At 54.8% G+C, this 12,140-nt stretch overlaps 1 protein-coding gene across 3 annotated transcripts in view; it reads right to left on the bottom strand.

Moving 5' to 3' along the window:
• The window catches only part of FOXP1 (forkhead box P1), a 206,536-nt gene extending 197,681 nt beyond the window's left edge, over positions 1–8,855 (bottom strand). For 2 of the 3 annotated variants that reach the window (XM_084902067.1, XM_084902066.1), the window contains exon 1: positions 8,662–8,843. In XM_084902067.1, the coding sequence (XP_084758193.1) occupies positions 8,662–8,832 (171 nt within the window). In that variant the 5' untranslated portion in view covers positions 8,833–8,843. Of the gene's footprint in view, positions 1–8,661 lie in introns of all 3 variants that reach the window. The other variant, XM_084902065.1, reaches the window with a different exon arrangement.
• Between the last annotated feature and the right edge of the window lie 3,285 nt (positions 8,856–12,140).

Here is a 12,140-nt window from a genome sequence, read left to right as displayed (position 1 = left end):
AAAGCAGTCACCTTGTAACCCTTTTTATCAAGTACTCTGTGCACCACCTAAAAGTGCATTGGACCTCATCAGGGAGCTATGGGTTTGCATTATACAAACAGACCAATTGCGCCTGCTCAGCACCAGCGGGCAATAAAAGCATGCACTGGCAAAGCAGCGAGTGGGTCCCTTGCCTTCAGAGGGCAGATAGAAGCCGGCAAGTTTTGCAAAGCAAACTCCTTGCAATCATCAAAGCTAACCTGTCAACAAATTACCATTAAAGTCAAACCTCCTGAAAGTTCCATAGAGATTTCTGACTAGACAAGAGAGAGCGAGTATATTATTTCATTATTAGCTCAGGGGTCAGAGTTGAAATTACCTTGTCAGGTAGCGATGCGCACTTCCCTCCTGTGTTTCTACTGTCCTGCTCTCTTTTTTCCTTGTTTCCCATGCCATCTTAGTTCCCCATGGAGAGATTAACGGCACAAAACTGTTAGTGAGCAAAACTTGAAAGAATTCATACAAGGCTCACATCACATGTTCTATAAACCTTGTTTGGATAGAAGGCCAGTTTAAGCTCACAGAGGAGAGAAGGAAGTCTAACATTCAGGGCTCAGTGAGCCTTTTCTAGGAAGAGCCATAAAGGGGATGCTCTTTCTTGAGTGGAAATTCATTGTGTGGTTGCTTTTTCATTATTTGCCCGAATTACCTGAATTCCTGTCACAGTTTTACTTCAATTTATGCTGTTTTCTATAACATTTTGTGGCATCGATTCCTACAAGCTAGTTTTGACCATCAATGTTTTCTGTGATATTTGAACTCTGTCTCCAAAAAGAATGTACTAAGCAGAGAGCTCCCCTTACAATGACCTGTGAGGGGTGGTGCTCGCCCCACGCACAGTGCCTGCCCCGGAGGGCACTCTAAACGTCACTGTCTTCTGTGCTCCCTTCCAGCAGTTTTCCATTTTGGACACAGTTATGCTGGCCATGTTTCCCTTCCAATGGCATTAAAAGACCCTCCTTCCAGAAACTGTGCCTGGCACTGAATGAAAAAGGCCACCTGAGAGTATTCCTAAAGGAAAAAAAGAACGATAAGGCAGAGCTGGCCACTGCTGCCATCTTCCCCTGTAGACCCACCTCATCACGGGGCCTCTGTATGGGTGTGGAACTGGTAAAGCATGGCCAGTGAAGTTTTGGGGCAGCTCCGTGTTGTATGGGTGAAAGTGAGAAATAAGGATGGCTCCCTTCACACAGGTGCCTGCCCACCACACACTGACAGCCAGTGTCTTCTACGGAGGCCGTTACGTTGAAGGCATAACAACTTTCTCTTCTGCTCAGTATCCACTCGTAGTTTTAGTGCCAACAATTACGAGAATTCTATTCTGTCATTTTTAAAATGAAGAAAAGAATCCACACTAATAAAAGAGAAACATGCAAATTGACTGTAACTCCACTACACCCACAAGCCATGCTCACCAGCCAATAAGCAGCGAGTATGCAAATTAATCCAACAAAGATGGCTGCAGCCACAGAGTGATCAGGAGGCTTGGGATTCCCCGGCAATGGAGGAAGCCAAGTTTCCTGCCCACTCTGGCAGGTCCTGGCCTCCGCTCAAGGCTACAAAGTTTCAATTATAGAAGATAAATAAATCTCAGATACCAGGGCCTCGCCATGGGGTGTGGCTGGCCTGTAAATCACCACAGGCCCCTCGCCCAGGCCACCCCATACCCCAAGGGAACCCCATCCTGATCCGGGACACCCTTCAGGGCAAATCAGCTGGTCCCCACCCGGGCACCAGACCTCTATCCTATCTAATAAGAGTAATATACAAATTGACTGTCACTCCAACACACAAGATTACTGTCCCCATGTGGTCAAAGATGACTGCCCCCATGTAAACACAAGATGGCTGCCACAAGATGGCCATCAGAGAAGAGCAGTTGTGAGGGACCAGGCCTGCAAGGGAGGGAAGTTGGGGGAGACTTTGCCTGCAGGAAAAGGCAGTTGGGGGGCACCCAGGCATGTAGGGTAGGGCAGTTAGGGGTGACCAGGGCTGTAGGGGAGGGAAGTTAGGGGCAATCAGGCGGACAGGGGAGCAATTATGCATCAATCAGGCTGGTAGGGGAGTGGTTAGGGGGTGACCAGGCTGGCAGGCAGAAGCAGTTAGGGACAATCAGGAAGGCAGGCAGGCGAGCAGTTGGGAGCCAGCAATTATGGATTGTGAGAGGGATGTCTGACTGCCTGTTCAGGCCTGATCCCAGTAGATCAGGCCTAAATGGGCAGTTGGAAATCCCTCAAAAGGTCCCAGATTGGAGAGGGTGCAGGCTGGGCTGAGGGATACACACCCCCCATGCACAAACTGCATTCACTGGCCTCTAGTTTTTAATGTTTGGGTATTGATTTATTCTGAAACACTGACACTTTGGTCATTATAATTATGTTTCTCACATCCAGAGAACCCTCGGATATACACTCACGATTCCCCTGGCTGCTCTGACAAGGTGTTCCCTACATCCCCTTTGAACGTACGCAAAAAAGGCTCTTTTCTTGAGACCTGTCACACATTTCCCATTTCTCTGAACTTCCCTCAGCCTGTGTAATGAATAAGCCTTTACCTCCTCCACAATTCATGGGCAAAGTTCAACTCACTGAATCCCCCTTCCCACTGAATCACCCTACCCACTGATCCCCCCTCCCTCCCACCAGATCCCCCCTTCCGCCTGGATCCCCCTCCCTACTAGACCCCCCTTCCCCCTGGAGCCCCTTCCCCCTAAATCCCCCTCCCACTGATTCCCCCGACTTCCTACTGAATCCCCCTCCTTCCCGCTGAATCCCCCTCCTTCCCACTGATCTCCCTCCTTCCCGCTGATCTCCCTCCTTCCCTCCCGCTGATCCCCCTCCTTCCCGCTGATCCCCCTCCTTCCCGCTGGATCCCCCTCCTTCCCGCTGGATCCCCCTCCTTCCCGCTGGATCCCCCTCCTTCCCGCTGGATCCCCCTCCTTCCCGCTGGATCCCCCTCCTTCCCGCTGATCCCCCTCCTTCCCGCTGATCCCCCTCCTTCCCGCTGATCCCCCTCCTTCCCGCTGGATCCCCCTCCTTCCCGCTGGATCCCCCTCCTTCCCGCTGGATCCCCCTCCTTCCCGCTGGATCCCCCTCCTTCCCGCTGGATCCCCCTCCTTCCCGCTGGATCCCCCTCCTTTCCGCTGATTCCCCCTCCTTCCCGCTGATTCCCCCTCCTTCCCGCTGATTCCCCCTCCTTCCCGCTGATTCCCCCTCCTTCCCGCTGAATCCCCCTCCTTCCCGCTGATTCCCCCTCCTTCCCGCTGATTCCCCCTCCTTCCCGCTGAATCCCCCTCCTTCCCGCTGAATCCCCCTCCTTCCCGCTGAATCCCCCTCCTTCCCGCTGAATCCCCCTCCTTCCCGATGAATCCCCCTCCTTCCCGCTGATCCCCCTCCTTCCCGCTGAATCCCCCTCCTTCCCGCTGAATCCCCCTCCTTCCCGCTGATCCCCCTCCTTCCCGCTGATCCCCCTCCTTCCCGCTGGATCCCCCTCCTTCCCGCTGAATCCCCCTCCTTCCCGCTGATCCCCCTCCTTCCCGCTGATCCCCCTCCTTCCCGCTGAATCCCCCTCCTTCCCGCTGAATCCCCCTCCTTCCCGCTGATTCCCCCTCCTTCCCGCTGATCCCCCTCCTTCCCGCTGATCCCCCTCCTTCCCTCCCGCTGATCCCCCTCCTTCCCTCCCGCTGATCCCCCTCCTTCCCGCTGATTCCCCCTCCTTCCCGCTGATTCCCCCTCCTTCCCGCTGATTCCCCCTCCTTCCCGTTGATTCCCCCTCCTTCCCGCTGAATCCCCCTCCTTCCCGCTGATTCCCCCTCCTTCCCGCTGATTCCCCCTCCTTCCCGCTGAATCCCCCTCCTTCCCGCTGAATCCCCCTCCTTCCCGCTGATCCCCCTCCTTCCCGCTGAATCCCCCTCCTTCCCGCTGAATCCCCCTCCTTCCCGCTGATCCCCCTCCTTCCCGCTGAATCCCCCTCCTTCCCGCTGAATCCCCCTCCTTCCCGCTGATCCCCCTCCTTCCCGCTGGATCCCCCTCCTTCCCGCTGAATCCCCCTCCTTCCCGCTGATCCCCCTCCTTCCCGCTGATCCCCCTCCTTCCCGCTGAATCCCCCTCCTTCCCGCTGAATCCCCCTCCTTCCCGCTGATTCCCCCTCCTTCCCGCTGATTCCCCCTCCTTCCCGCTGATCCCCCTCCTTCCCTCCCGCTGATCCCCCTCCTTCCCTCCCGCTGATCCCCCTCCTTCCCGCTGATCTCCCTCCTTCCCGCTGAATCCCCCTCCTTCCCGCTGATTCCCCCTCCTTCCCGCTGAATCCCCCTCCTTCCCGCTGATCCCCCTCCTTCCCTCCCGCTGATCCCCCTCCTTCCCTCCCGCTGATCCCCCTCCTTCCCGCTGAATCCCCCTCCTTCCCGCTGATCCCCCTCCTTCCCTCCCGCTGATCCCCCTCCTTCCCTCCCGCTGATTCCCCCTCCTTCCCGCTGATCCCCCTCCTTCCCGCTGAATCCCCCTCCTTCCCGCTGATCCCCCTCCTTCCCGCTGATCCCCCTCCTTCCCGCTGATTCCCCCTCCTTCCCGCTGATTCCCCCTCCTTCCCGCTGAATCCCCCTCCTTCCCACTGAATCCCCCTCCTTCCCGCTGAATCCCCCTCCTTCCCGCTGATTCCCCCTCCTTCCCGCTGATCCCCTTCCCTCCCGCTGATCCCCCTCCTTCCCGCTGATTCCCCCTCCTTCCCGCTGAATCCCCCTCCTTCCCGCTGAATCCCCCTCCTTCCCGCTGAATCCCCCCTCCCACTGAATACTCTTTCCCACTGAATCCTCCTTCTCTTGAATGATTTTTTAAAAGCTTCCTATCCTTTCTATCTTTCTTACCTCCTTTATAGTCATCCAACATTCTGTCTCTTTTACATTAACATAAATCATGTACTATCTTTTGGGTTAAAAATTCCAACACCTTAAGCCAAATATCAAAGAAACTATATGAAGTAAACATACAGGTTATCCACACTCTCTAAACAATACATGTTTAAATTCCACATAGAACTTCCCTTTTTATGTCTTTCTTACAGACTATCTCTAAATGTAAAATGACAGCCACACCTCAAACCAGTGACCGAAGCCCCCCCATACCGAATTGCAGAAAATAAAACTGCCAGGTGGAACCCACAAAAAATCTGAAAAGCCCGTCATTAAATAGGATCTTGTTAAGAAATCCCTGTTTTATGTGCCAGCTATTCATTTTTACTGAATAAACATTTTCCAGGATGCATCCTATTGACGGATCTGACCGCATATGCTGTCCACGGAAAACTTCTCCAAATGATGTCCTATGTGATATGCTTATCTGAAAAGCTCTCCTCTGAGCAACATGGAAATAAACCTCTGCTTCGTAAACTCGAGACTTTTAAAATGCATTAATCCACACAGTTTATGAAATTGCTTTGGACATTTTAAAATCCTTTCTTCAAAGAGAAAACTTTAGCAATCGGTAATAGTATTTGTTGCTGTTTCATAATGGAGGAGTGCATATCCAGCACAGAACTTCCACAGACCAGAAATGGGGCAGCGTAACAGGAAGTAAAAAGCAGGGATGGTGTTGGGTAAAGAGTTACTCAGCAGCTAAAAGAAAACGTTCAGGAACTCTATCAAATTATATTATGAGAGAACTATTGTTGTAATAGTTTTATAGCCCGGATAGAAGAGGGGGTTGAAACATGTCGGAGACAATGCATTTAGCGGAGGGAGGGAGGCAGGGGTGGGTGTGCTGGAGGCTCCAGCTGAGGGGCGCCTCTCCTGGGCTGGGGGGTGGCAGCTCCCAGACCAGAATCGCCAGCTGCAGGACACCAAGGGGCGAGGCTGCTGGGCAGAACCGAGGCCAACGAGAGGGCTGAGGCTCCCAACAACTGCTGCCCTTGTGAAAGCATCAGCTCTGGGGGAGCAGACCTGACTTTTTTAAGAGAAGACGGAAAAGCCAGATTTCCCCTATTATCTAGGTTGTCAGCTATGTGAACGGAAAAACACACAAACAATTGTATTTGGACTCAATTTAGTCACCGATTAGGTCAAACCCAGCAGAGAAGCCACCGGCCCACAATGATGTCTCCAGCGCTCTGCTCTGGGCCTGCAGCTGCCTGTGATCATTTGATCAACACGAAAGGGCTTGACTGTCTTTATTTCAAATCCTGGCACCAGGCGATGCACCCTAGATCATGAATGGTCCTAGTGGTGCATGGGAACCCTGCCCCTCTCAGTCACAGGCATCATAATTAACTCGTTTCTGTACCCAGGGTTTCAGCCCCATTTTTTTGTCCTGTGGATTTCTAACATATTTTCCAGCTCTAATTCTCTCCCACTGTCCTACATTAATCAAAGCTGTAACCCCTGTTGTCTTTGTACTACAGAATCAGAATGTGCCCCTGGCGAGGAACGGGGGAAAAGTCAACAGGAATTAAATTTCAGTGCAACTGTTTACTCAACTGTGGCCTGCAGTTATTGAAATCTTATCCGCGGTTTTGTGTGACTGCCGCGTAATGAATTCAGCATGGCTGTGCTTTCTCACTGCCGCAGTTCTCACTTCAAGTAAAAACCTGCAGAGTAAAGAGGATGCAAACAACCCAGCCCACCATGCCGACACCCGATTTCTCCAAAATGTTTAATTATTGCGTTTCAGTAGAGAAGGAAGCTGATAACTCTAGCCCACTGGACTTTATGAATGCTGCAGTTTTTCTTATTTCATCTATGGATTTTCTTTTCCCCCAACAACCCGTTAAGCCTCCTCCTGCACTCCGGGGAGTGAAGCAGCTGTCAGTCCTTTGTTTCAGAAGACCGGCCTGCCCGCCACAATACGCGAGGTGAGAGCCACAACGAGACCCGACTGCTGCTTTCGCCCAAAAACATAGCTGTGGCAAACAGAAACGAAAGTTATAAAAATATTAAAAAAATAATTTTGAAGTAGAATCAAAAGGTATTGGCCTTTATTTGATATCTTTTCCAAAGTGGTTACAAACAAAATAAAAAGGAGTGATGTGATAACTAACAACTCTGCTATTGACGTGTTTTAAGGAAGATGATGTTACAATGCACTTTTATAACTTTTTTCTGTGAAGTTAATTTGTCATTTCTGTTATGAGGGGAGTGTGTGTGTGTGTGTAAAGTTTTTGGCTGACTTACTACTTTGAGATAGTGAATGATTCTGAGTGCTTCAAATAAATTCCAGAAGTTAATTTTCCATTTATTTAATTAATATAGGTTAAACACTGATTACTTGGGCTTCATACCACACACTGGTCAACAGCCCCACCCCCACTCCTCCAGGAGAAGCACTGAGCCCGGCCTCTGCATGGGAGGGCTCAGAGAATGGCACCCAAACACCAGCCCTTCATTCTCCATAGATCCATGACCACCTGGGAGCACCGCCTAAGCAAGGCAGGCACAGCACGTGGGTCCTGCCCCCACTACCCAGAGCTCGGCGTCAGGCCACGTGGACCCACACACGTGGCCTCCGCAGCGAACCCTGCACGTGGCCTAGTCTCTGAGCTTCCCTTTCCTTCTCACTGAAGGTTCCGTGTGCCCGGGGGTCCCACCGATTCCAAGAGACCAGCAATTGAATGACGCCTCATATTTTCAAAAACCCTTAGCAAGAAGAGAATAAAATATGGCGGCATCCCCACCCTTCTCTGGCAGGGTCCCAGGGAAATGTCTGGGAGGCTTGCTTCTCACCTGCCCCCACAATTTCTGTTTCTGTCAGCAAGGCCCAAAATGCATCACTCTCTTTATCACCTTTTCGCCAAGTGGCACCATAACTTTGTATTGCACCACCGAATCAAGGACTCATTCGGAACAAGGGCCATCCATTATCCTTAGCAACAACGAGTGACAATCCTGACTCCAATCCTGACTCCGAGGAGGCTGGGACCAGGCGTGGCGGGGCAATGCAGCCCGTCTGCCTTCTCATCAGCACCGCACCCACAGCCCATCCCGGCCGCCTTTGGGAATATGTCACCTGTCACTCACAAGTGCCCGCCACAGGCCACAAGAGTACAGCCTGTGTGAGCTGCTGGGAGCCACCACGGGGGCCACACCGCACTGGCAGGCTGGGCCGCTCCCGCAGCACGTGCGCGCCAGCAGCCCGCGGCAGCCCGCAGCTCTCACACCATGCCTGTGTGTCACTGTTTTGCCTGTTAACTTACCCGATTCTGCCTGTATTTCTATTTGTTTCTACTTTTATGCACTTAATTTTTCTCTCGTAAAAGCCCTTATTTTCCTCCTACTTCTCGTTCCTTATTTGCGTTTCTTTTTCATAAGGCTTCCTAAGTCGGCTAGCCATTTCTTTTCCTTTGAGGCACTGTGCAGCCATTTCCAAAGGCGCGTTTTACTTGTTTGCTGCCGCACCTGGGCCTCGGAGGGACAGCCAGGGTCCCCTCAGGCCCCCTCCACCCCAGCCCCAAGGGGGCTGCCCAGACTCCCAGCTCCCACGGGCTTGGGCATTCATCTCTTAAGCCCAGCACCGGGGCCCTGGCACGCGGTGGCTTAAAAGATACTGCGCACAGCCAGACAGTCAAGTGAAAACGAGGCCTCCACAGCGGCCACGTGGCGGGCACCCACCACCCTCCACGCCGACGCCCCCACAGTACCTGCTGCTGCTGCGCGTGGGCCAGGTCGGCCGGCGCCACGTCCACGGCCGCCTCCCCGTTGGCCCGCGCCTCCCGAAGGCTCCCGCACTCTAGCAAGTGGCTGCCGCTGCCGGACCCGTTCTGGATGGCCGAACCATTGCTTTTTGTCTCCGGCCCGGATTCTTGCATCATGACTCAGAAACCTGACGGAGGGTTTCCAGGGGCGGAGGGAGAAAGGGGAAAGCAGCTGTTAAAACAGTTGTTGTGCACAAGCAGCAGGGTCCTGCTGCAAATGTTGCCAGAAATCTGTAAACAGTTGTCATGTTCGTTCACTGCGTTTACCCCTCAAGAGCGCTCAGTCTTCTGGTGTTTGAGGATGGAACTGTCAGTCCAAGTTCAAGTTCTAGTAGTATTGTTTCAAATATGTTACCTTTTTCCCTTTAGGAAAAAATATTCTCAGGTGAACCTAGAATCCCTGGTTGAGTTTCTGTGCTCAAACCCGGGTATTCTGCGCAGAAAGCTCACGTCATTCTAACAGCAGAGGCGGCGTGCATGCGGCTGCGGTGTGTGCCCTCTGCCTGCGCCCCTCTCAGCGCCCTCCCCCGGGCTCCACCAGCAGCCCGGCCGCTCGGGAGGAAACGGACAGTCAAAAAGTCAAAACCAAGATGCAGTTTAAGCTGCGTCCTCCTGGGAGCCACTCAGACACTAACACTCTTCACCACTGGCCACTCCTTTCCGAGAGAAAAGTGTCCCCACTCTTCAAACGCTGAACACATTCAGACTCTGATCTCTGTCTTCTAGTGAAACTGCCCCGAGAGTTCCCAGGCCCAGCACGGGCTTCTCCTGCGGCTCCCCGCTCTGGCCTGGGTGAGGTCTGGAAGCCTTGGGCCTCATGTTTCTTTGGAGAAAACCTAGCCTAGGCAGACGGAAGGCGGTCCTGAATGTGAAAGTACTCACCTTCTAATGAGAGAGAGAGAGAGAGAGAGAGAGAGAGGGGGGAAGCCAGGCAGTATTACCTGTACAAATACATCCCACATTCCACGTTACTCTCGAGGTACAAAGCCACTGGCCCGGAGCCAGCACAGCTCTCGGAGAAGGTGTCCAGCTATGACAACAGACACAGTGTTTGCTAATGTCCCTGCCGCCACCTACTGACCACCTGACCTCCGCCGCGCCGGCCCCGCCGCCGAGACCCCGTCCGTCCTGACGGGAGCCCGTGGGCGGGGAACGCGGCTCCGGAGCTTTCTCACGGGCACGGGCACGGCGGGCGTGGGGTGGGGCCCGTCTCCTGTCAGGTCTCAGCCACGCGTGCTCTCAACGCTGAGGTGCAGTGGGGATACACAATGAGATGGCAGGGCCATAGCCAAGTTCATGGAGTAGAACTTCAGGAAGGAAAAACAAGAGCCACAAAAGTAAGTTGACAATTCAAGCATGAAAGCTGAGGAATGCCTGGGTGATCAAAGGGGGTGTGAGATGCCAGCCGCAGGGAGGGCAGGTGACCTGGGCAGACACGTGGGCAGCCACAGCGCAGGTTCCCTCCCAGAACTCGCACCAGCAGGAACGTTAAACATGCCGGCACAATAGAGGCGGCTGCCTTTGCTCAAAGCCGCACCAAAACCAAGTGGGAGAACAAAAAGCAGAAAAGTTTACGTCTTTCTTCATACCCTTCCTGTGAGTGAGTGCACAATATGGCCCCCTGAGCAGAGACTGGGGCCCAGAAGCACTGTGCAGAGTGAGTGCCCTGAAGGGACTGGGCAGGGCGTTTGTTAACAGGTGGGAGACAAACTCAGCAACAGCTGCCTCTCTCCCCTCAGCCGGCTTTCCAGGAATCATAATAGGCCTTTAAACGTGGCATCCAAAACCTCACTGCTGCACAGTAAAGAAATCTATCAAAACACAACACAACTTTCTCGGAGATATAAGAACCAGGCCAGCAACTGCCTTGCTCGTTACCAAAAAAGGGGTCAACTTGTGAAATGTAGGGAGCCCCTTCCTCGTGTTTCCATTCCGATCCCCTGACCTGCCCGTCTGCACGGGAGGGAAAGCAGAGCAGTTGGCACGGAGCCCGCCGAACAGGTGGACATGCAATGAGCATGCCTGAAGAAAACACATGTATACACACAGGCTTACGTTCTGGAAAGCCTGTTCCTGTCAGGGACGGGCCCCAAGGACACAGCACGGCCTGCGCATGGACAGGGGCCCCGGCCTCAGGTGAAACGCCGGGGTGCAGACGGGCCTCGCTGCCCTTGGTCGGACAGCAGGGTGGTGCGGGGGGTGCGGGGCCCGCCCAGGCTGAGGAGAAGGCTCCGCTCCGCGCAGCACCAGAGCGGGCTGCCAGGCCGCGGGTGCGAGCCGCAGGCCCGAGGCCAGCAGCGGCCTGCGGTTGGGGCTGGTGAGAGCGCGGGCCTGGGACCAGCACTGCGTGAGGACGGCTTTGGTCCGAGGATGTCCTTTCTTCGCCAAGTGCTCGCAGGAGCGTGCAGGTTGGAGGCTGAGTTTCCCATCCTCTCCAGGCCGTCGGAGGGCAGCCCGCGGGGAAGCAGTGAGCTCGCGGGAGGCGGCGGCGGTGCCCGCACACGGGCGCTGCTTCCGGGGGCCAGGCGGAGGCCAGGCCGTGGCGCCTGCTCCGCCAGCTCTCCGGGGCTGTGCAGGCTCCCGGCAGGCCGGTGAGAGCAGAGACGGTGATGTGACCCCGTCGTACAGGGGGACACCTGGCCAGGGCACGGGGACGCAGCCCTTGTCTCCCCCACTTCAGGGTGAACTTGGCTGTTCCATAAAGGACAGACCTTCCAACGTGCAAGCGTGCTGGGCGAGCCCGAGTGCAGGCGCCAGCGGGAACTGCGGCTCCCAGCCCCGCGGGGGGAGCCGGCGAAGAGCATGGCGTGCAGAGGGGGAGGGCCGGCCTTCCTCCCCAGCAGCGCCCGTCCTCTTCTCCGGAGGCTCCCAGCACCACGCTGCCCCGGGGCTGCCGGCCGCGTGCCCAGGCAGCTGGGGACCACTGGGGGACCGCCATCCACGGCCTGGCTGCGAAGGCTGGTGCGGTCCTTTCTCCAGCCCGGCCCTCCGGGAGGCGGCCTGTGGCGTCACCGGGCCCACCGGGACAGAGGCCGGTGCGATCGCACCGAGGGGAGCGGCTGGAATCACTGACGGGGGCTGAGGCTGGGGTCCCTGGCGTCAGGGAGCTCGGGGGCCCGAGGGCCACTGCTCTCTGCAGGGACAGGTCACCGAGCTTCTGATTCCACAAGATGGGCGTTTGGCTGAGGCCTCAGAGGGGCCAAGGCTCAGCACCGGCCTGTTTATTATTGTCCTTGCCAACAGGGCTGCTCTCTGGAAGCATTCTGGAATATTCATAATGTCCAGACCAATGTATTTATAGTAAATTAAAGCACTGCTTTATTATGATGACTCCTTCCTTGGTTACAGTGTTGATGCTGAAAATTTAGGGAGAATAGAGCCCTTGCTCTCCTGCCTGTGAAGGTGCCGCTCACAGAAAGTTCAGT

Source organism: Pipistrellus hanaki, assembly GCF_964339955.1.
Source record: "Pipistrellus hanaki genome assembly, chromosome: 13".
NCBI classification, from domain to species: domain Eukaryota; kingdom Metazoa; phylum Chordata; class Mammalia; order Chiroptera; family Vespertilionidae; genus Pipistrellus; species Pipistrellus hanaki.
The sequence above is the reverse complement of the archived record's forward strand: the minus strand, read 5'-3'. Positions and strand labels throughout refer to the sequence as shown.